Source organism: Entelurus aequoreus, linkage group LG06 (genome assembly GCF_033978785.1).
Source record: "Entelurus aequoreus isolate RoL-2023_Sb linkage group LG06, RoL_Eaeq_v1.1, whole genome shotgun sequence".
NCBI lineage: Eukaryota > Metazoa > Chordata > Actinopteri > Syngnathiformes > Syngnathidae > Entelurus > Entelurus aequoreus.
In genome coordinates this window covers 7,673,901-7,698,521 of record NC_084736.1, presented here as the reverse complement: position 1 = coordinate 7,698,521, position 24,621 = coordinate 7,673,901, and the positions used below count along the sequence as shown (strand labels likewise).

At 34.0% G+C, this 24,621-nt stretch overlaps 2 protein-coding genes across 2 annotated transcripts in view; both read left to right on the top strand.

Moving 5' to 3' along the window:
- Positions 1-10,968, top strand: part of LOC133652457 (GEM-interacting protein-like) — a 40,376-nt gene extending 29,408 nt beyond the window's left edge. Inside the window, exons 20-21 of the mRNA XM_062051224.1 lie at positions 1,119-1,221; positions 8,264-10,968. Of these exons, the coding sequence (XP_061907208.1) occupies positions 1,119-1,221; positions 8,264-8,784 (624 nt within the window). The 3' untranslated portion in view covers positions 8,785-10,968. The remainder of the gene's footprint in view (positions 1-1,118; positions 1,222-8,263) is intronic.
- A 1,803-nt stretch (positions 10,969-12,771) lies between these two features.
- The window catches only part of lmx1al (LIM homeobox transcription factor 1, alpha-like), a 69,421-nt gene continuing 57,571 nt past the window's right edge, over positions 12,772-24,621 (top strand). The window contains exons 1-3 of the mRNA XM_062049930.1: positions 12,772-12,971; positions 14,813-14,904; positions 19,057-19,276. Coding sequence (XP_061905914.1) covers positions 12,931-12,971; positions 14,813-14,904; positions 19,057-19,276 — 353 coding nt within the window. The 5' untranslated portion in view covers positions 12,772-12,930. The remainder of the gene's footprint in view (positions 12,972-14,812; positions 14,905-19,056; positions 19,277-24,621) is intronic.

Here is a 24,621-nt window from a genome sequence, read left to right as displayed (position 1 = left end):
CAAGTAAACAACACCAACATTTTATATGTGCCATCGAGAATATAGAACATTACACACGGCGCTCAAAAATCTGTTGACATGTTTTTAGTAGGACTTTGGTAAGCTATGACGCCACACCGCTTGATGGATTGTCGGTGCATTAAACATAGGAGTATTATTATGGTGTGTGTGTGTATAAGGACCGCGAAATGGCACCTATTAGCAGACATTACCTTGTGTTTTGTTTCGCAATATTATGCAAAAGCAACTTTTCTTACCTTCTGGTACCTGCTGATCTGTATTTGGGATCTGCATAAGTCCTGAAAATGTAGTCCGTGCCGACACCGCAGTCGATAAGCTTCTTCTTTTTCTCTATCTTCTCCATTTTATTTGGTACATGGTGTAATGATAAGTGTGACCAGTAGATGGCAGCCGCACATAAGAGATAAGTGTAGGCTGCACTATGATGGCAATATGACTCAAGTAAATAACACCAACATTTTATATGTTCCATCGAGAATATAGAACATTACACACGGCGCTCAAAAATCTGCCGACATGTTTTTAGTAGGACTTTGGTAAGCTATGAAGCCACACCGCTTGATGGATTGTACTGTGCTTCAACATAGGAGTATTATTATGGTGTGTGTATAAGGGAAGACATATTATCTGGCGTTTTGTTTCGCAATGTTATGCAAAAGCAACTTTTCTTACCTTATGGCACCTGCTGATCTGTATTTGGGATCTGCATAAGTCCTGGAAATTTGCGCGCATCCGGCACTGTAGTCGATAATTTTCTTGTTATGGGACATTCATCCTCCACTGTTGCCATTTCTAATATAACGTAGTGTAAAGTTCTTACTTATATATGTCAGTAGACTCGCCATGAAAGCACTAAAACATACCGGTGTGGTGACTTTACATTATTCACCCAAGGAACTATTAACTATTATTAAGACTTTTTGGCAAATACATGACATTTCTGCTAATAGCACACGTCTTTAAAAAGAGGAGGTACAGTAAAAGGACTATGCTGGGAGCAGAGAAAAGGGTCTGACATGTCATTATCTGGCGTGTGTATAAAAGGAGCAAAGTAGCAGATCTCCTGTGACGCCACTCAACTTGTGTCGTTCCAACAGAGCGAGAGAATGAAGCGAGAGTGGAGTGAGGGTTATATATCTGACAAGTCTTCATCCAATGAAGCAGTGGACCAGCTCAGCCCTGACGCCACTCAGAGAGCAGGTAGGGAGGAGCACAGCAACATCACCTCATTTGTAACATGCTTTTATGGACTAGTGTAGTTCTTCTCTCCTGTTGGCTCGCTTTTCTTTTTGCTTCCTCTTTGTTCTTGTCTTTGACCTTGCTGAAGTCAAATAAACTCCTTTTTTTTTTTTTTTACCCACTCTAACTGTTCATCCTCCAGCTCTTCCTCCTCTTTGTGGCTGCATCATCATTGTTGTCACTGGACACTTCATTAGGCACCCCTGCCCAGTTATTAACACCATTGTTGAGGGAATAATATGATAATATAATATTGAGATCTGTTTGTTATGCTGGTCATAGTAAAAAAATATTAATTTGATTTATTTTATTTCAATTTTAAAACGTATAAATATTTATTCATTTTTATTATTAAATTGTTGGCTCTTATGTAAATTAATTATGTTTGTAGATATTTTGAGATTGATTATATTTACCATGATTTACTTTAGTGTATTTTAATTTAGGCATGTCGTCTCAATAATAAGTACAAGTTTAATTATCTTATTTATATATATTTTATGATTATTTAATTCATCATTGTGTGGTTTGTCACATGAATTTAAATATAGAAATACAAAACATTTATTGACTTAAATGGGATTTTAATGTGTGCGTGTGTGTGTGTGTGTGTGTTTTTATAGTGTGAGCGTGCGTGTACATATATATGTGTGTATATATATGTATATATGTGTATTTATATAGTGTGAGCGTGCGTGTATATACATGTATATATGTGTGTTTATATAGTGTGAGCGTGCGTGTATATACATGTATATATGTGTGTTTATATAGTGTGAGCGTGCGTGTATATATATGTGTATTTATATAGTTTGAGCGTGCGTGTATATATATATGTATATATGTGTATTTATATAGTGAGTGTGCGTGTATGTAGATATGTATATATGTGTATTTATATAGTGAGCGTGCCTGTGTATATATATATATATATATATATATATATATATATATATATATATGTATATATGTATATATATTATATGTAAACATGTGTATTTATATAGTGTGAGTGTGCGTGTATATATATGTGTATTTATATAGTGTGAGCGTGCGTGTATATATATGTGTATTTATATAGTGTGAGCGTGCGTGTATATATATGTGTATTTATATAGTGTGAGCGTGCGTGTATATATATGTGTATTTATATAGTTTGAGCGTGCGTGTATATATATATGTATATATGTGTATTTATATAGTGAGTGTGCGTGTATGTAGATATGTATATATGTGTATTTATATAGTGAGCGTGCCTGTGTATATATATATATATATATATATATATATATATATATATATATATATGTATATATGTATATATATTATATGTAAACATGTGTATTTATATAGTGTGAGTGTGCGTGTATATATATGTGTATTTATATAGTGTGAGCGTGCGTGTATATATATGTGTATTTATATAGTGTGAGCGTGCGTGTATATATATGTGTATTTATATAGTGTGAGCGTGCGTGTATATATATGTGTATTTATATAGTTTGAGCGTGCGTGTATATATATATGTATATATGTGTATTTATATAGTGAGTGTGCGTGTATGTAGATATGTATATATGTGTATTTATATAGTGAGCGTGCCTGTGTATATATATATATATATATATGTATATATATATATATGTATATATATATATACATATATATATATATATATACATATATATATATATATATATATATATATATATATATATATATATATATATATATATACATATATATATGTAAACATGTGTATTTATATAGTGTGAGTGTGCGTGCATATATGTGTATTTATATAGTGTGAGCGTGCGTGTATATATATGTGTATTTATATAGTGTGAGCGTGCGTGTATATATATGTGTATTTATATAGTTTGAGCGTGCGTGTATATATATATGTATGTATGTGTATTAATATAGTGAGTGTGCGTGTATGTAGATATGTATATATGTGTATTTATATAGTGAGCGTGCCTGTATATATATATATATATATATATATATATATATATATATATATATATATATATATATATATATATATATATATATATGTAAACATGTGTATATATATATGTATATATATATATGTAAACATGTGTATTTATATAGTGTGAGTGTGCGTGTATGTATATATATATGTATATACATATATGTGTATATGTGTATTTGTATAGTGTGAGCGTGCGTGTATATATATATGTATATATGTGTATTTATATAGTGTGAGCGTGCGTGTATATACATGTATATATGTGTGTTTATATAGTGTGAGCGTGCGTGTACATATATGTGTGTATATATGTATATGTGTATTTATATAGTACGAGAGTGCGTGCATATGTATGTATATATGTGTATTTATATAGTGTAAGCGTGCGTGTGTATATATATATATATATGTACAGTGCCCTCCAAAAGTATTGGAACGGTGAGGCGAGTTCCTTTATTTTTGTTGTAGACTAAAAACATTTGGGTTTGAGATCAATAGATGAACATGAGATAAGAGATCAACATTTCAGCTTTCAGTTCCAGGTATTTACATCTGGATCTTATACACAACTTATAAGATAGCATTATTTGTAATAGAACACAACATTTTTAGGTCAGCAAAAGTATTGGAACATATAAACTTAAAATAGATTAAAGTGAATAAGACTTAATATTTAGTTGCAAATCCTTTGCTTTCAATAACTGCATCAAGCCTGTGAGACTTTGACATCACCAAACTTTTGCATTCTTCTTTTGTGATGCTTTTCCAGGCTTTCACCGCAGCCTCTTTCAGTTGTTGTTTGTTTTGGGGGGTTACTCCCTTCAGTCTCCTCTTCAGCAGGTAAAATGCATGCTCTATTGGGTTTAAGTCTGGAGACTGACTTGGCCAGTCTAAAACCTTCCTCTTCTTGCCCCTGATCAACTCCTGTGTTGTTTTGGTGGTTATCTTGCTGCATGATGAAGGATATCCCAAGCAGTTTGGTTGCATCTTTCTTTAAATTAGCAGACAAAATGTTTCTGTAGACTTCTGAATTCATTTTGCTGCTGCCATCAAGTGTTACATCATCAATGAAGATGACGTCCCAGAAGAAGCAATGCAAGCCCAAGCCATGACATTATGTTTCACAGATGAGCTTGTATGTTTGGGATCATGAACAGATCCTTTCTTTCTCCAAACGTTCGCCTTTCCATCACTTTGAAAGAAGTTAATCTTTGTCACATCAGTCCCATAAAACTTTTTTTTGAGGCTCATCTCTGTACCTTTTGGCAAATTCCAGCCTGGCCTTCCTATTTTTCTTGCTAATGAGTGGTTTGCATCTTCTGGTGTAGGCTCTGTACTCTGTTCATGAAGTCTTCTGCCAACATTAGATTGTGATACCTTCACTCCTGCCCTCTGGAAGTCGTTGCTGATGTCACTAACAGTTGTTCTTTATAGCTCTCACAATGTTTCTGTCATCAACTCCTGAGGTTTTCCTTGGGCTACATGTTCCACGTCTGTTGCTTAGTACACCAGTGGGTTCTTTCTTCTTCAGGACATTCCAAATGGTTGTACTGGCTATGGCCAATGTTTGTGCAATGGCTCTGATTGATTGTCCATCTTCTCGCAGATTCACAATAGCTTCTTTTTCACCCATAGACAGCTCTCTGGTTTTCATGTTGGTTGCACCTCTAAATGCAGTCTGCACAGGCAAAACCTATCCTACCCAATGTGAAACTGAGCTCAGACATTCAGTGCTATTTATTGTTTGAATAATCAATGTAATTGTGAGACACCTGGGCAACAAAACACAACTCTCAGTCACATGTTCCAATACTTTTGCTCTCCTGAAAAATGGGTAGGTTGAAACAAAAGGGGTTATCTTCTAAGTTGTGTATCAGATCCAGATGTAAATACCTGGAAATGAAAGCTAAAATGTTGATCTCTTGTCCCATATTCATCTTTTGATGTCAAACCCAAATGTTTTCAGTCTACAACAAAAATAAACAAATTGGACTCACTGTTCCAATACTTATGGAGGGCACTGTATATATGTGTATTTATATAGTGTGAGCGTGCGTGTATATATATGTGTATTTATATAGTGTGAGCGTGCGTGTATATATATGTGTATTTATATAGTTTGAGCGTGCGTGTATATATATATATGTATATATGTGTATTTATATAGTGAGTGTGCGTGTATGTAGATATGTATATATGTGTATTTATATAGTGAGCGTGCCTGTATATATATATATATACATGTAAACATGTGTATTTATATAGTGTGAGTGTGCGTGTATGTATATATATATGTATATACATGTGTATTTATATAGTACGAGTGTGCGTGTATATATATATGTGTATATGTGTATTTGTATAGTGTGAGCGTGCGTGTATATATATATATATGTATAAATGTGTATTTATATAGTGTGAGCGTGCGTGTATATACAGTATATATGTGTATTTATATAGTGTGAGCGTGCGTGTGTATATATATATATGTGTATTTATAGTGTGAGCGTGCGTGTGTGTATATATATATATATGTGTATTTATATAGTGTGAATGTGCGTGTATGTATATACTGTATGTATATATGTATATTTATATAGTGAGCGTGCCTGTATATATATGTAAACGTATATTTATATAGTGTGAGTGTGCGTATATGTATATATGTGTATTTATAGTGTGAGTGTGTGTGTGTATATACATATGTATGTATGTGTATTTATATAGTGAGTGTGCGTGTATATATATATATGTATATATGTGTATTTATAGTGTGAGTGTGTGTGTGTATATACATATGTACACATGTGTATTTATATAGTGCGAGCGTGCGTGTATATATATGTATATATATGTGTATTTATATAGTGTGAGCGTGCGTGTATATATATGTATATATATATATATATATGTGTATTTATATAGTGTGAGTGTGCGTGTATGTATATATGTGTGTTTATATAGTGAGCGTGCGTGTATATATATATATGTATATATATGTATATATGTGTATTTATAGTGTGTGCGCGTGTATATATATATATTTATAGATGTGTATTTATATAGTGTGAGCGTGTCTAGGGACATATTTCCTGAGTTTATAAACATAATATAAATTTAAAAAAAGATTTTGTCATGCTAAAAAATATTGAGGTAATCATAGTAGTATCAACTAGTCACGGTCCTGTACTTGGTATCATTACATTGGATGTCAGGTGTAGATCCACCCATGGCGTTTGTTTACATTGTGACGCCGGTGAGCTACGGTGTGTAGTGAAGAATGTTTAGCTATTCCTTGTCCTCCAGTGATAATGGTACTTGTAAGAAACTCACTTTATTTGCCGCCATGGAGGCGAGGATTAGTGATTCAGAAGTAGCTAAAACACTGCCGACTGCGGGTGGACTTTAACCGCTAGCTAGCTAGCCATGTCTTAAAGCGCCTCTTCCTGAGGGTGTTTCAGTGTTATAACTTCACCTTTATCTTTACTTTTTAAGCCAAAATGCGTCCGTTCTCCTTTTTCTGTCCACACACCGTGTCTGCTTGTAAGTACTCTGTGTGTGCGCGCTGCCGAACATGCTTGTAAAACCAGCAATGTCACGACGTGCCATCATGCCCGTTAAAAAAAAGGGGGGACCGGTACTTTTTAGAGGCGGTATAGTACCGAATATGATTGATTAATATACTAGTACCGGTATACCGTACAACCCTAGTATGTACATATGAATTTGAATAGAATATTAAATAATAATAATAAAGAGGAAAAACAGAATATAGTGTAACCCAGGGGTCGGCAACCCGCGGCTCCGGAGCCGCATGCGGCTCCTTGACCACTCTGATGCGGCTCAGCTACATACATGCCGACGCCCCCGATTTTCCCAGGAGATTTATGGATCTCAGTGTCTCTCATAGATTACTCCCAGGGTAAAAATAATCCTATTTCCACTCTAATTACTAAATAAAGGACGTGCCCTAATCGCACTGCAGTAATTGTCCTCTATAGCATTTACATACAGCGTACCAGTCTAGCCACATGTTGCATGTTGTTATTACTTGCACACACAGGAGACAGCAAAGCATACTTACTCATCAGCCACACAGCTTACACTGACGGTAGCCGTATCAAACAACTTTAACATTGTTACGTTACAAATATGCGCCACACTGTGAACCCACACCAAAAAAGAATGAAAAACACATTTCTGGAGAACATCCCACCGTAACACAACATAAACACAACACAACCATTACCCAGAATCCCATGCAGCCCTAACTCTTCCGGTCTACATTATACACCCCCGCTACCACAACCACCCCACACATCAACCCCCCCCCCCCCCTCTCCGTGCGTTGGTTGAGCGGAAGAGTTAGGGCTGCATGGGATTCTGGGTATTGGTACCGTCAGTGTAAGATGTGTGGCTGCTGAGTTAGTACGCCTTGCTGTCACTTACGTGAGCAAACTGAAACTGCATTCTACGTGTGGTCGAGCAGGTACACTGTTAGGGCAGACTGTAGAGGGCGCCAAATGCAGTGTCATCACGCTCTGATATTCGGGAGTCTCCCGGGAAAGATGAGAGGGTTGGCGAGTATGACGCTGTCAAGCGCCAATTATTCAAAACTCACGGGCTGCACTAACATCAAATTTCCACATGAAAGTGTGTGCCGGTGCGTGTGTCGGAGACCCCTGGTTAACATAGCACAAAGCGGTGTTTTTCATTTTAAATTAAAAAATTTTTTTTTGTGGCTCCCATTACTTTCTTTAATTCGTGAAACTTGCCAAAATGGCTCTTTGAGTGGTAAAGGTTGCCGACCCCTGGTGTAACCAAACCAAATAAAATGGCAGTTGAGCACAATTGTGACAATAATAGATGTGTTGATGTTATGACATTATTGTCATATCTCCTGCATCAGATATTGGAGGACAGAGCAGGTGTGCCTAATGAAGTGTCCACTGCGTTTCTATTGATTTTTTTTTTTTTGACTGAATGACCTTTTTCTCCTTCCAGTCGTGGCTATGAGCTCCACCCGCCACGACCCAACGGGGGACTTTGTTCTGTCCAGGCCGCACTTCCGCTTCACCAGGCAGCCCGTCAAGTACCACCGCCATCACAACCCCAGGAGCCGACCTCCCGCCACCGACCAGAGCGCCGCCGCCGCCGCCGCCGGGCCGCCCGCGGCTCCGCCGGGCAGCGCCGACAGCAGCCGCAGCTCCTCCCCGGAGCAGCGAGCGCCGCGCTTACCCCCTCAGGACGTCCGCTCGCCGTGTCCCCGGACCACCGCCGACGCCGCCGCCGCCGCCGCCCCTCTGAGCCCGCGTGATGTGGTGCAGTACATGCTGGCGCTGGACGGCACACCCACGCTCACTTTGGCCCACCTCAACATCAACAACAATTCTGCACAGAGGAAGACTTTCTCTCCCAAGACTCTTCCTGCGGAGCAACACTTCACCTCGCCCGCACAGAAGATTCTATCCGGGCTGAAGCTGAGACGCAGCCACTCGGGGAAAGATGAACAACTTTTTGTATGAGCACCTTCCAGCGTGGATTACTCTTCCGTTGATTTCTACCTTTTCTACTCCTTTTTTTTGCCCCCTGCAAATTGTACAAAAACCCCCAAAAGTTGTCACGTTGTGTAAATGGTAAATAAAAACAATGATTATATTCAATTGAACGGACGGCAAAGACAAGGTATTTAACGTCCGGACTGGAAAACTTCATTTTTTTGGTCGGAATTTGATGCATGCGACGTGTTTTGAAAGAAGCTGGCACAAGTGGCAAAAAAGACTGAGAAAGTTGAGGAATGCTCATCACTTGTTAAAGTTAAAGTACCAATGATCGTCACACAAACACACACTAGGTGTGGTGAAATTTGTCCTCTGCATTTGACCCATCCCCTTGTTCCACCCCCTGGGAGGTGAGGGGAGCAGCGAGCAGCAGCGGTGGCCACGCCTCGTAATAATTTTTGGTGATTTAACCCCCAATTCCAACCCTTGATGCTGAGTGCCTAGCAGGGAGGTAATGGCTCCCATTTTTTTATAGTCTTTGGTATGACTCGGCCGGGGTTTGAACTCACACTCTAACCACCAGGCCACTGAGTTGGTTGTGGAACATCCCACAGGTGAACAGGGCTAATTGGGGACAGGTGGGTGCCATGATTGGGTACAAAAGCAGCTTCCCTTAAATGCTCAAGTCATTCACAAACAAGGACGGGGGCGAGGGTCACCACTTTGTCGACAAATGCCTGAGCAAATTGTTTAAGCACAACATTTCTCAACCAGCTTCTGCAAGGAATTTCGGGATTTCACCGTCTACGCTCCGTAATATCATCAAAATGTGAATTCAGTCTGGAGAAATCACCAAAAACCAACATCGAATGCCCGCGACCTTCGATCCCTCGGGCGGCACAGCGTCAAAAAGCGACATCGGTGTGTAAAGGATATCACCACATGGGCTCGGGAACACTTCAAAAAACCACTGTCAGTAACTACAGTTGGTCGCTACATCTGTAAGTGCAAGTTAAAACTCTTACTATGCAAAGCCAAAGGCATTTATCAACAACACCCGGAAATGCCGCCGGATTTGCCGGGCCCGAGCTCATCTTTGATTGATTGAGAAGTTTATTGACATCTTAAACAATTGAATCCAATAAATATTCATTGATTTATTGATGGATTGATTGATTGAGACTTGTATTAGTAGATTGCACAGTACAGTACATATTCCGTACAATTGACCACTAAATGGTAACACCCCAATAAGGTTTTTCAACTTGTTTAAGTCGGGGTCCACGTTAATCAATGCACATTTGATACATTCAATGATAAAGGTCTAAGGTCTCCTCAGTTCCCAAACGTTTACTGAGTGTTGTTAAAAGGAAAGGCCATGTAACACAGTGGTCAAAATGCCCCCGTGACTACTTTTTTTGCAATGGGTTGCTGCCGTTAAATTCTAAGTTAATGATTATTTGCAAAAAAAACATGAAATATCTTGTCTTTGCAGTCTATTCAATTGAATATAAGTTGAAAAGGATTTGCAAATCATTTTATTCTGTTTTTATTTACCATTTACACAACGTGACAACTTCACTGCTTTTGGGGTTTGAACAAACTTGACTCTGATTAGCTCTGTAAAGTCCAATATCATAAATTTAACCTTGGAATACCATCAAAATATACTTTTAGACCATATTTACTAACCTTAAGTCTGGCCAAAATTGGGAAAAAAAGTACATTTTCCTCATTATTATTATTATTATTCATTCACATTTTCTTGTCAATTTGTCCAGCGTGATCACAATGGGTCAATTAGCCACACATAAACCATGTTAATGATAGTTAAACACACAAATATGAAGATCATCTCCACACATAAACCATGTTAATGATAGTTAAACACACATAAACCATGTTAAGGATAGTTAAACACACAAATATGAAGATCATCTCCACACATAAACCATGTTAATGATAGTTAAACACACAAATATGAAGATCATCTCCACACATAAACCATGTTAATGATAGTTAAACACACAAATATGAAGATCATCTCCACACATAAACCATGTTAATGATAGTTAAACACACAAATATGAAGATCATCTCCACACATAAACCATGTTAATGATAGTTAAACACACATAAACCATGTTAAGGATAGTTAAACACACAAATATGAAGATCATCTCCACACATAAACCATGTTAATGATAGTTAAACACACAAATAAATTACAACTGTAAAGTTACAGCATACAGTTGTAATTTTCTTGTAATTAACTGTAAAGTTACAGAATATGGTTGTAATTTTATTGTAATTAACTGGTAAATTACAACTGTAAAGTTACAGAATGATTGTAATTTTCTTGTAATTAACTGTAAAGTTACGGCATATAGTTGTCATTTTCTTGTGTTTAACTGTTAAATTACAACTGTAAAGTTACAGCATATGGTTGTAATTGTATTGTAATTAACTGTTAAATTACAAATGTAAAGTTACAGTATATGCTTGTAATTTTATTGTAATTAACTGTAAAGTTACGGCATATAGTTGTAATTTTCTTGTAACTAACTGTAAAGTTACAGAATATGGTTGTAATTTTATTGTAATTAACTGTAAAGTTACAAATTATGGTTGTAATTGTATTGTAATCAACTGTTAAATTACAACTGTAATGTTGCAGCATCTGGTTGTAATTTTATTGTTATTAACTGTAAAGTTACAAAATATGGTTGTAATTTTATTTTAATCAACTGTTAAATTACAACTTTAAAGTTACGGCATATAGTTGTATTGTAATTTGTAATTAACTGTTAAATTACAACTGTAAAGTTACATAATATGGTTGTCATTTTCTTGTAATTAACTGTAAAGTTACAAAAAATGCTTGTAATTTTATTGTAATTAACTGTAAAGTTACAAAATATTGTTGTAATTTTATAGTAATCAACTGTTAAATTACAACTGTAAAGTTACAGAATCTGGTTGTAATTTTATTGTATTTAACTGTAAAGTTACGGCATATAGTTTTATTGTAATTTGTAATTAACTGTTAAATTACAACTGTAAAGTTACAGAATATGGTTGTAATTTTATTTTAATTAACTGTAAAGTTATGGCATATAGTTGTAATTGTCTTGTAATTAACTGTTAAATTACAACTGTAAAGTTGCAGCATCTGGTTGTAATTTTATTGTAATTAACTGTAAAGTTACAAAATATGGTTGTAATTTTATTTTAATCAATTGTCAAATTACAACTGTAAAGTTACGGCATATAGTTTTATTGTAATTTGTAATTAACTGTTAAATTACAACTGTAAAGTTACATAATATGGTTGTCATTTTCTTGTAATTAACTGTAAAGTTACAAAAAATGGTTGTAATTTTATTGTAATTAACTGTAAAGTTACAAAATATTGTTGTAATTTTATAGTAATCAACTGTTAAATTACAACTGTAAAATTACAGAATATGGTTGTAATTTTCTTGTAATTAACTGTAAAATTAAAACTGTTTTAACTTAATTGTACTTGACTAAAAAAAAAAAGATGACAGTAAATGTTGTTGTGAAAGTCATGCAATATGTGACATCTTTGCTATTTAACTATTAGCCAACAATTCCTAACAAGAAAAAAACTACAAAACATATGAAAGTCACAATACTATCAAATATTGTTTGCAACGTATTTGTTTTTTGGGGGGAAAACTATCCAGTGGGGATTTTTTTTTCTTGCAGCTTTGATGTTTGGCCACAAGAGGGCGTTGTTGTCTTTTTAAATGCAGTAACACTGCACATCTTTTTATTTTATTTTTTAATGGCAAATAAGTTGTTTATTATGAATGACAATTAATGATATTTTCCCACAATACAAAGCGGTGCCTTCTCTTTTAAAAAAAGCCTAAAAAAAATCGTCCTAATTGGACTTCATGACTCATCTCTTCCACCTTTCCCCCCTCCCTCTCCTGCAGTCCCTCTCTGCTCTGCGAGCCCCTTTTCCAGGCACAAAAGCACCGCGAAGCTGCAGGAGAAGACAATAGTGTGGCCGGGAGGAGTGCAGTCATCATGGATGCTTAAAGCGGGAGAGTGTGCAGGTACGCCGGTCCCTGAACGCATCTTCAACTTGGTGGTGCCGTGCACTTTTTTCCCCCCCGTTGCTGTACTTTTTAGTTTTGAATGTTGCCCACTGAGATCTCAGCAGTGTGTTTCACCTCCAGGTAGGAACTCATCGTCATTTTATTTCGTTTGCGTCAATAATTACTAGAAATGGAAGAGTTTTTGATGTTATAAAAAAGGTGCAAAAATGTAATATTGTCAACAGTTCAAACGAGTATTACGGTAACTTTGACACGTCTTGTTTTATTACCTTAATTACAGTAAATTGGGGGCTTGTCATTTTGTGATATTTTTTATTTCTCCAAATGATAGTTTTATTGCACATTAATGCGTTTTTTTTTTAATCTTTGAAAGCTGAAATCTCCTGTGATAAATGGAGATAAAGTCATTATTAGTCCAATAGAGACAAATTATACATGTTTTGTTTTCTTTTTAAAATGAAATCTCTAGGTTTTGTAGTAAATTATACCTTTTTATCATTACTTTTATTATTCATCACCTTTTGTCATCATCCACTTTTTATTTTATTTTATTTATTAATTGCTTTTAAAACTGAAGTTAACTGCAGTTTTGGAATTTTAAAAAATGCCAAACGCGTCTTAGTTTTGTGTAATTAATTAATTATTCTCCCCCATTAAATGCGGACCGTTGCACTTTTTTTTTGGTGTTTTTATTTTTTTAATTTTTGCAAAGTCTTTTGTATTCATGCAATATTTATTCTTAAAATCTCCTGCAATTTTATTGGAAGTGACGTTTTTATTTTATTTTATTTATTAATTGCTTTTAAAACTGAAGTTAACTGAAGTTTTGGAATTTAAAAAATGCCAAACGCGTCTTTGTTTTGTGTAATTAATTAATTATTCTCCCCCATCAGATGCAGACCGTTGCACTTTTTTTTGGTGTTTTTATTTTTTTATTTTTTTATTTTTACAAAGTATTCATGCAATATTTATTCTTAAAATCTCCTGCAATTTTATAGGAAGTGACGTTTTTATTTTATTTAATGTATTAATTGCTTTTAAAACTGAAGTTAAATGCAGTTTTGGAATTAAAAAAAAAAGCCAAATGCGTCTTAGTTTAGTATAATTATTCATTATTCTCCCCCATCAAATGCGGACCGATGCACTTTTTTTGTGTATTTAAATTATTTTATTTTTACAAAGTGTTTTGTATTCATGCAATATTTATTCTTAAACTCGAATCTCCTGCAGTTGTATTGGAAGTGACGTGATAAATGTTTTTTTCCCCCTTCTAATTAGCATTATTATTATTGTCTCCATGCAAATGACAAATATTAATACATCCCATTCCCCTGTTAGGAGGGGGGAAAAATTCTGATTATAGGCTTGAATTTACATAATTCATTTATTTTATTGTTTCATTATCATGGCAAATCATCAACCAATATTTAGCAAATAAATGACAATCTACAATTGGATTACGGGCCTAAAGTATGACGCTGTGTCATCCCATTCATTCCAGACATATTGTATGAGATGATGTGAAATATTTAGAAAATACGCACAATTTAATGTAAAGAAAAATATTTAATATTTGTGAAAAATGAGATTAAGGCGGGATTTTTTTTCATTTTTTTTTCAAATAATTATTAATCATTATTCTAAGATTAAAAAACGCATAATTCGATTACTTCTCACACCGAATTAATATCGTGCATGTATTTATTTATATTCTTTGATAATAATGCAACCATACATAGATATTTAATCATTTTAAATCACTTTTTTTTTTTTTTTACAATTATACCCACATTTAGACGTGATTACTGTTTAATTAGGCACATTTGCAGTAATAATTTTTTTCTTTTAATATTTGCACGTCAAATGCGTGTGTGTGTGTGTGTGTGTGTGTGTGTGTGTGTGTGTGTGTGTGTGTGTGTGTGTGTGTGTGTGTGTGTGTGTGTGTGTGTGTGTGTTTGCAGCGAGCACACTGAGGCGAGAAAAGAAGGCATGAAAACGGAGGAGAGTCCACAGTCGTGTCTGCAGCAGCCTCCATCCTCCACACCTTTTGTTGGTCAGTACCCAAAATAATGTTTTCAACCAGCAGGAAAAATGTAAAAAAAAAAAAAAAAACATGTCAAAAAAGTAGAATTTGAACAGCAAATCTAGTGAAGGGGGAGGCCTACATGTGCGATAAAGGCCTTTTTACAGTGCCGTTAAAATTGCGTTTGTGCAAAAAAAAAAAAAAAAAGCCTATTAAATGTTCAAATAATAAATGAAAGGGGAGCGAAATAAATTTCTTCAGGTATATTTCATCACATTTTGGCTGCATAAAACGACATATGATTCAAATTTAACATATTTAGCCTTTATAAACATAATGTTCAAATTCAAGAGGTATTCTCTTTTTTTAATGTGTGCATCATTATTGGCATATAACACGTACAACAACTTTAGCATATCACTTTGTGGAAATAAATGATGGATTTAGCAAATAAATCAAACAAAGTGCTAATATGATTCAGTTTAAGAGACTGTTCAAACTACAAGTCTTCACAAAACAATAATTATGATGAAAATATTCAACCTTTTTTTTTTTTTAAAATAAAGATTATGTATTTTAATATTTGTTTACTAACTAAGGTAAATTTATTTATTTATTTATTTATTTATTTATTTATTCAGTGTTCTGTTACAGAGAACAAGGAAATTTGGATAAAATTGCCATGGTATGAAAAGGGGTAGGATTAAATAAGCTTCGCTTCTTCCTGCTCCTTTTCGGACGTGCTGTAATGAAACAAATGGAAATATGTGATGCATGACATTGTATCGTATGCATGTTCCAAATAAACTGAAACTGAACTGAAATATTTAATAAAGAAAGAAATTATTGTAAACAAAAAAAATAAATCCTTGTAAATACACAAACATAAATATGAGGTGTTTATCACTCTTAATATTGTTACTTATTAATAAGGAAATTATTTAAAAAAAACAACAAAAAAAACGACTATCCTAAATGCACCAAATTATAAACACACGTTGCTGAGAGTTGCATATAATAACTGTAAGGATAACAATATTGTTACAATATTCATGTTGTGAGCTTAAATACACCATAATATAAACATTTACATGTCACTGAGAGGTGCATATGAGAATAACAATATTGTTAAAATGCTCGTATTGTGAGCTTAAATACACCAACATATAAATATGTTGGTGCATATAGAACTATATCAAATGTACATGAGCTTAAATTAAAAACACCACAATATAAACATGTTGGTGCATATATAACTATAAAATGCACATGAGTATAAATACACCAAAATTTTAAAAAAACACACGTCACTGCATACAGTCACATAATAATATTTTAATAAACATGTCACATAATATAATAAACAAATCAAATCAACTTTATTTATAAAGCACATTTAAAATGGACCACATGGGTAGCCAAAGTGCATGCTGAACAATGAGCAGGTTAAAAGATAATAAGAGAACCGAGCAAACACAACACAACACAAACAGAGCACGATCCAAAAAAAAAACCAGTCACATAATATCATAATAAACAGTCACATGATAATATAAACATGTTTCACAATATCATAATAAACAGTCACATAATATCATAATAAACAGTCACATAATAATATAAGCATTTCACATAATATCATGATAAACAGAACCATAATAATATAATAAACATGTCACATAATATAATAAACAGTCACATAATATGATACACAGTCACATAATATAATAAACAGTCACATAATATCATAATAAACAGTCACATATCATGATAAACAGTCACACAATATAATAAACAGTCACATAATACTATCATAATAAACAGTCACATAATAATATAATAAACAGTCACATAGTATCATAATAAACAGTCACATAATAAAATAGTCACATAATATCATAAACAGTCACATAATATAATAAACAGTCACATAATAATATCATAATAAACAGTCACATAATACTATCATAATAAACAGTCACATAAATTATGTGACTGTTTTTTATGATGGTATTATGTGACATAATACTATCATAATAAACAGTCACATAATAATATCATAATAAACAGTCACATGATAATATAAACATGTTTCACAATATCATAATAAACAGTCACATAATATCATAATAAACAGTCACATGATAATATAAACATGTTTCACAATATCATAATAAACAGTCACATAATATCATAATAAACAGTCACATAATAATATAAGCATTTCACATAATATCATAATAAACAGAACGATAATAATATAATAAACATGTCACATAATATCATAATAAACAGTCACATAAATTATGTGACTGTTTTTTATGATAGTATTATGTGACATAATACTATCATAATAAACAGTCACATAATAATATCATAATAAACAGTCATATGATAATATAAACATGTCTCACAATATCATAATAAACAGTCACATAATATCATAATAAACAGTCACATAGTAATATAAACATGTCACATAATATAATAAACAGTCACATAATATCATAATAAACAGTCACATAATATAATAAACAGTCACATAATATGATACACAGTCACATAATATAATAAACAGTCGCATAATATCATAATAAACAGTCACATATCATGATAAACAGTCACACAATATAATAAACAGTCACATAATACTATCATAATAAACAGTCACATAATAATATAATAAACAGTCACATAATATCATAATAAACAGTCACATAGTATCATAATAAACAGTCACATAATAAAATAGTCACATAATATCATAAACAGTCACATAATATAATAAACAGTCACATAATAATATCATAATAAACAGTCACATAATACTATCATAATAAACAGTCACATAAATTATGTGACTGTTTTTTATGATAGTATTATGTGACATAATACTATCATAATAAACAGTCACATAATAATATCATAATAAACTGTCTCATAATATTATAATAAACAATCACACAATAATATCATAATAAACAGTCACATATTAATATCATAAACAGTCACATAATAATATCATAATAAACAGACACATAATAAAATCATAATAAACAGACACATGAAAACATAATAAACAGTCACATAATAATATCATAATAAACAGTAACATAGTATCATAATAAACAGAAACATAATATCATAAACAGACACATAATAAAATCATAATAAACAGTCACATAATAATATCATAATAAACAGTAACATAGTATCATAATAAACAGACACATAATATCATAATAAACAGACACATAATAAAATGATAATAAACAGTCACATAGATAGGTTGATTGGCAACACTAAATGGTCCCTAGTGTGTGAATGTGAGTGTGAATGTTGTCTGTCTATCTGCGATGAGGTGGCGACTTGTCCAGGGTGTACCCCGCCTTCCGCCCGATTGTAGCTGAGATAGGCTCCAGCGACCCCAAAAGGGACAAGCGGTAGAAAATGGATGGATGGATAAACAGTCACATAATAATATCATAATAACCAGTCACATATTAATATAATAAACAGTCACATAATAATATCATAATAAACAGTCACATATTAATATAATAAACAGTCACATAATAATATCATAATAAATAGTCACATATTAATATAATAAACAGTCACATAATAATATCATAATAAACAGTCACATATTAATATAATAAACAGTCACATAATAATATCATAATAAACAGTCACATATTAATATAATAAACATGTCACATAATAATATCATAATAAACAGTTACATAGTATCATAATAAACAGACACATAATATCATAAACAGACACATAATAAAATCATAATAAACAGTCACATAATAATATCATAATAAACAGTCACATATTAATATAATAAACATGTCACATAATAATATCATAATAAACAGTTACATAGTATCATAATAAACAAACACATAATATCATAAACAGACACATAATAAAATCATAATAAACAGTCACATAATAATATCATAATAAACAGTAACATAATATCACAATAAACAGTAACATAATATCATAATAAACAGTAACATAATATCATAATAAACAGACACATGCAGAAAGTCAAACCACCCTCCTCACCCTCCTCACCCTCCTCACCCTCCTCACCCTCCTCACCCTCCTCACCCTCCTCACCCTCACCCTCCTCACCCTCCTCATCCTCCCCCTCCCCCTCCTCAGGTCCAGAGTACCCGGGCGGCGGTGCAGGAGAGGTGTGCGCAGAGGTGTGCGCAGAAGTGTGCGCAGGCTGCGACTCTCCCATCGCCGACCGCTTCCTGCTGCGCGTCAACGAGCGCTCGTGGCATGAGACGTGCGTGAAGTGCACCGTGTGCATGAGTGCTCTCACCGGGACTTGCTACTGCCGGGACCGCCTGCTCTACTGCAAGCCCGACTATGAGAAGTAAGGACAGTCCTTGTTTCTCCACAGTTACACACTAGTATAGAACAACACATGAGTGCTCTCACCGGGTCTTGCTACTGCCGGGACCGCATGCAAGCCCGACTAGGAGAAGTAAGGACAGTCCTTGTTTCTCCACAGTTACACACTAGTATAGAACAACACATGAGTGCTCTCACCGGGACTTGCTACTGCCGGGACCGCATGCAAGCCCGACTAGGAGAAGTAAGGACAGTCCTTGTTTCTCCACAGTTACACACTAGTATAGAACAACACATGAGTGCTCTCACCGGGACTTGCTACTGCCGGGACCGCCTGCAAACCCGACTATGAGAAGTAAGGACAGTCCTTGTTTCTCCACAGTTACACACTAGTATAGAACAACACATGAGTGCTCTCACCGGGACTTGCTACTGCCGGGACCGCATGCAAGCCCGACTAGGAGAGGTAAGGACAGTCCTTGTTTCTCCACAGTTACACACTAGTATATAACAACACATGAGTGCTCTCACCGGGACTTGCTACTGCCGGGACCGCATGCAAGCCCGACTATGAGAAGTAAGGACAGTCCTTGTTTCTCCACAGTTACACACTAGTATAGAACAACACATGAGTGCTCTCACCGGGTCTTGCTACTGCCGGGACCGCCTGCAAGCCCGACTAGGAGAAGTAAGGACAGTCCTTGTTTCTCCACCGTTACACTGTAGCAACACATGCGCTCTTAGCTCCAGGATTTTGGACTCAAACATGCAGCTTTTGTTTTAGTTTTATTTTCACTGGCAAATCTAGTCTCCATGTTGGATAGCAAGTGCAGCTTTTTATAGATAATATTAATAATAATAATAATGATAATAATAATAATAGCAATAAAGCCATTTTTCACCATGGAAACTAAACCAGTGATGGAGTTCGTCTTCATTTAGTTTACTCAATAGAGATTCAAACTATACACTAAAAATAAGGTAAACAAAACAAAAAAAACGACTGTACTAGTCGCCAAAATGCTATCCTAAAAATAAAAGTGATATAAATTGTCTATTCACAGTAATTTGCTGCAAATTTTATAGTAAAATTCTGGTGACTGTAGAAAATATGCAGGTTTTTTTTGTTTGTTTACATTTTGTCAGTTAATATAATATTCATATATAATATTTATATTATATATATATTATATTTTTTATGTTATAATAAATATAAAACTATAATATAATAATATACTATATCAGTATATATTATATACTGTATATATATAATGTCAATATATTAAATATGTTATACTTTATATTGCTACCATGGTACATTTTTAGTCTACTTTATGCCTGCATTATCCTTTCCATCCTTACCCCTTTCCATCCTTTGTGACTGAGCTACTGAGCGGAACAATTTCCCTTGTGGATCATTCAAGTTTGTCGAAGTCATGAAAAAGTAACTTGAGAATAACAGAATAACATTTTGAAAACGAATTAAATGCAAAATTAATTAAAAAAAATATAAAAAAATTCAAGAGCACATAACTAACTAATACTGTATAATAACCTTTTAATTGTGTTAATTTAAATAAAAAGTAAAAAAAACCAAACACAACTAATACTGTATAATAACCGTTTAATTTTTTTAATCTAAATAAAAAGTAAAATTAAAAAAACGTAACTAACTAATACTGTATAATAACCCTTTTATTGTTTTAATTGAAATAAAAAGTAAAATAAATAAAATAACTAATACTGTGTAATAACCCTCTAATTGTTTTAATTTAAATAAAAAGTCAAATAAATTAAAAAAACACAACTAACTAATACTGTATAATAATCCTTTAATTGTTTTAATTTAAATAAAAAGTAAAATGAAAAAAACACAACTAACTGATACTGTATAATAACCCTTTAATTGTTTTAATTTAAATAAAAAGTAAAATAAAAAAACATAACTAACTAATACTGTATAATAACCCTTTAATTGTTTTAATTTAAATAAAAAGTTTAAAAAACATAACTAATACTATATAATAACCCTTTAATTTTTTAATTTAAATAAAAAGTAAAATAAAAAAAACATAACTAATACTGTATAATATAACCCTTTAATTGTTTTAATTAAAATAAAATGGAAAATGGGAAAAAAACACAACTAACTGATACTATACAATAACCCTTTAATTGTTTTAATTTAAATAAAAAGTAAAATAAAAAACACAACTAATACTGTATGATAACCCTTTAATTGTTTTAATTTAAATAAAAAGTAAAATTAAAAAAACACAACTAACTGATACTGTATAATAACCCTTTAATTGTTTTAATTTAAATAAAAAGTTAAAAAAACATAACTAATACTGTATAATAACTCTTTAATTGTTTTAATTTAAATAAAAAGTAAAATAAAAAAACAACTAACTGATACTGTATAATAGCCTTTTTTGTTTTAATTTAAATAAAAATTTAATAAAAAAAACACAACTAACTGATACTGTATAATATCCCTTTAATTGTTTTAATTTAAACAAAAAGTAAAATAAAAAAACAACTAACTGATACTGTATAATAACCCTTTAATTGTTTTAATTTAAATAAAAGGTAAAATAAAAAAACCCACAACTAACTGATACTGTGTAATAAACCTTTAATTGTTTTAATTTAAATAAAAAAGTAAAATAAAAAATAAAAAACACGACTAACTGATACTGTATAATAACCCTTTGATTGTTTTAATTTAAATAAAAAAATAAAATAAATAAAAAACACGACTAACTGATACTGTATAATAGCCTTTTTTGTTTTAATTTAAATAAAAACTAAAATAATAATTAAAAAAACATCCTTGCAATTACATATACAGTACAACACTTATTTATTTTAAAACTCTTAAATATAACCTCAGGATTAACTAAGACTGTACATGTGCCCTTTTCAATAAAAAGTAAAATAACTATTGGAAAACACATCCTTGCGATTAGCAAGCTATTATTTTTTAATTTCAATAATAAATGCATTCCTACAACAAACCTGGCAGTTAGAGCAGCAAACCATATTTAGTCACTTTTGTCCAGCGTTCTCTCTTTCTACAAGCGAGTGGAGCCACAACACAAACACATTCTTCAATCATCTTTTCATCAATCAGAATCAGAAATACTTGATTAATCCCCCGAGGGGGAAATGGAGATTTTCAGCACAATCCCAAACATTACAAGGAGACAGAACAGGATCAAACATTACAGGGAGACAGAACAGGATCAAACATTACAGGGAGACAGAACAGGATCAAACATTACAAGGAGACAGAACAGGATCATTCATTACAGGGAGACAGAACAGGATCAAACATTACAAGGAGACAGAACAGGATCAAACATTACAGGGAGACAGAACAGGATCAAACATTACAAGGAGACAGAACAGGATCAAACAATACAGGGAGACAGAACAGGATCAAACATTACAAGGAGACAGAACAGGATCAAACAATACAGGGAGACAGAACAGGATCAAACATTACAGGGAGACAGAACAGGATCAAACATTACAGGGAGACAGAACAGGATCAACATTACAGGGAGACAGAACAGGATCAAACATTACAGGGAGACAGAACAGGATCAAACATTACAAGGAGACAGAACAGGATCAAACATTACAGGGAGACAGAACAGGATCAAACATTACAAGGAGACAGAACAGGATCAAACATTACAGGGAGACAGAACATGATCAAACATTGTAAGGAGACAGAACAGGATCAAACATTACAAGGAGGCAGAACAGGATCAAACAATACAGGGAGACAGAACAGGATCAAACATTACAAGGAGACAGAACAGGATCAAACATTACAGGGAGACAGAACAGGATCAAACAATACAGGGAGACAGAACAGGATCAAACATTACAGGGAGACAGAACAGGATCAAACATTACAGGGAGACAGAACAGGATCAAACATTACAAGGAGACAGAACAGGATCACACATTACAGGGAGACAGAACAGGATCAAACATTACAGGGAGACAGAACAGGATCAAACATTACAAGGAGACAGAACAGGATCGCTGACAGAAAAAGGTGGGAAACCGGTAAAGAGAAACATGTCTAATTGTTGATATAAATAGTCATATATTAACATTTGAGAGCACGTAATGACAAAGCTAAAGGTCGGCAATTCAGGTGGTGAATGTGCTTTTATTCTGAAGGTTTCGCCCAGGATGTTACAGCCACTGGCAGCAAAAAAATAAAAAAATGATAACTTGATTTTTTTTTACGTAACGTTGCATGGTGAAAACAAGCTGGGTGGTACAGGAACTTTGTATATATAATGCTCATTAGTTTATCTACATCAGGGGTGTCAAAGTCAAGGCCCGCGGGCCAGATCTGGCCCCGGGGATGATGTTTGATTAGTATTAATAGTATGGGGACGGCATGGCGCGGTTGGGAGAGTTGCCGTGCCAGCAACTTGAGGGTTCCTGGTGTGGTTGTTTTCCAGGAGTTGGTCTTGGCCCCTTAGTTCCAGTGAAAGGAACTTTGAATGCTCCAGGACACCAAAACATTTTGCACAATTCCATGCTCCCAACCTTGTGGGAACAGTTTCCTTCCTCTTCCAACATGACTGTGCACCAGTGCACAAAGCAAGGTCCTTAAAGACATGGATGACAGAGTCTGGTGTGGATGAACTTGACTGGCCTGCACAGAGTCCTGACCTGAACCTGATAGAACACCTTTGGGATGAATTAGAACGGCGCCTGAGAGCCAGGCCTTCTCCACCAATGCGCTTTTGGAAGAATGGTGGAAAACTCCTAATAAACACACTCGGCAACATTGTGGACAGCCCTTCCCAGAAGAGTTGAAGCTGCAAAAGGTGGCCCCACATCATATTGAGCCCTATGGGTTAGGAATGGGATGGCACTTCAAGTTCATATGTGAGTGGCCAAATACTTTTGTCAATATAGTCACTGCTTTATGGGCCCAACAAAGTAACATTGCACAGTTCAGCATGCCTGAAAAGGAGTAGATAGAAGAACTAAATGACATCATTGCAGTGTGTGTGTGTGTGTGTGTGTGTGTGTGTGTGTGTGTGTGTGTGTGTGTGTGTGTGTGTGTGTGCTATCAAAGTGTTTAGAAAAGTGTCAGCCAGCGTCCAGCAGCTCCCACTCACATGTGAAGGTGGAGAGAAAGTCATGGCCTCTGATGAAAGTGGACTTCTATTGTATGACGTTTATCTCTGCGGGGGGAGGTGAGTGTTACGTCTGCGGGGGGAGGCGAGTGTAACTTCTGCGGGGGGAGGCGAGAGTTACGTCTGCGGGGGGAGGCGAGGCGAGTGCGGGCGCCGCCTTATCGAAAACGAAGCTTTTGTTTATTCC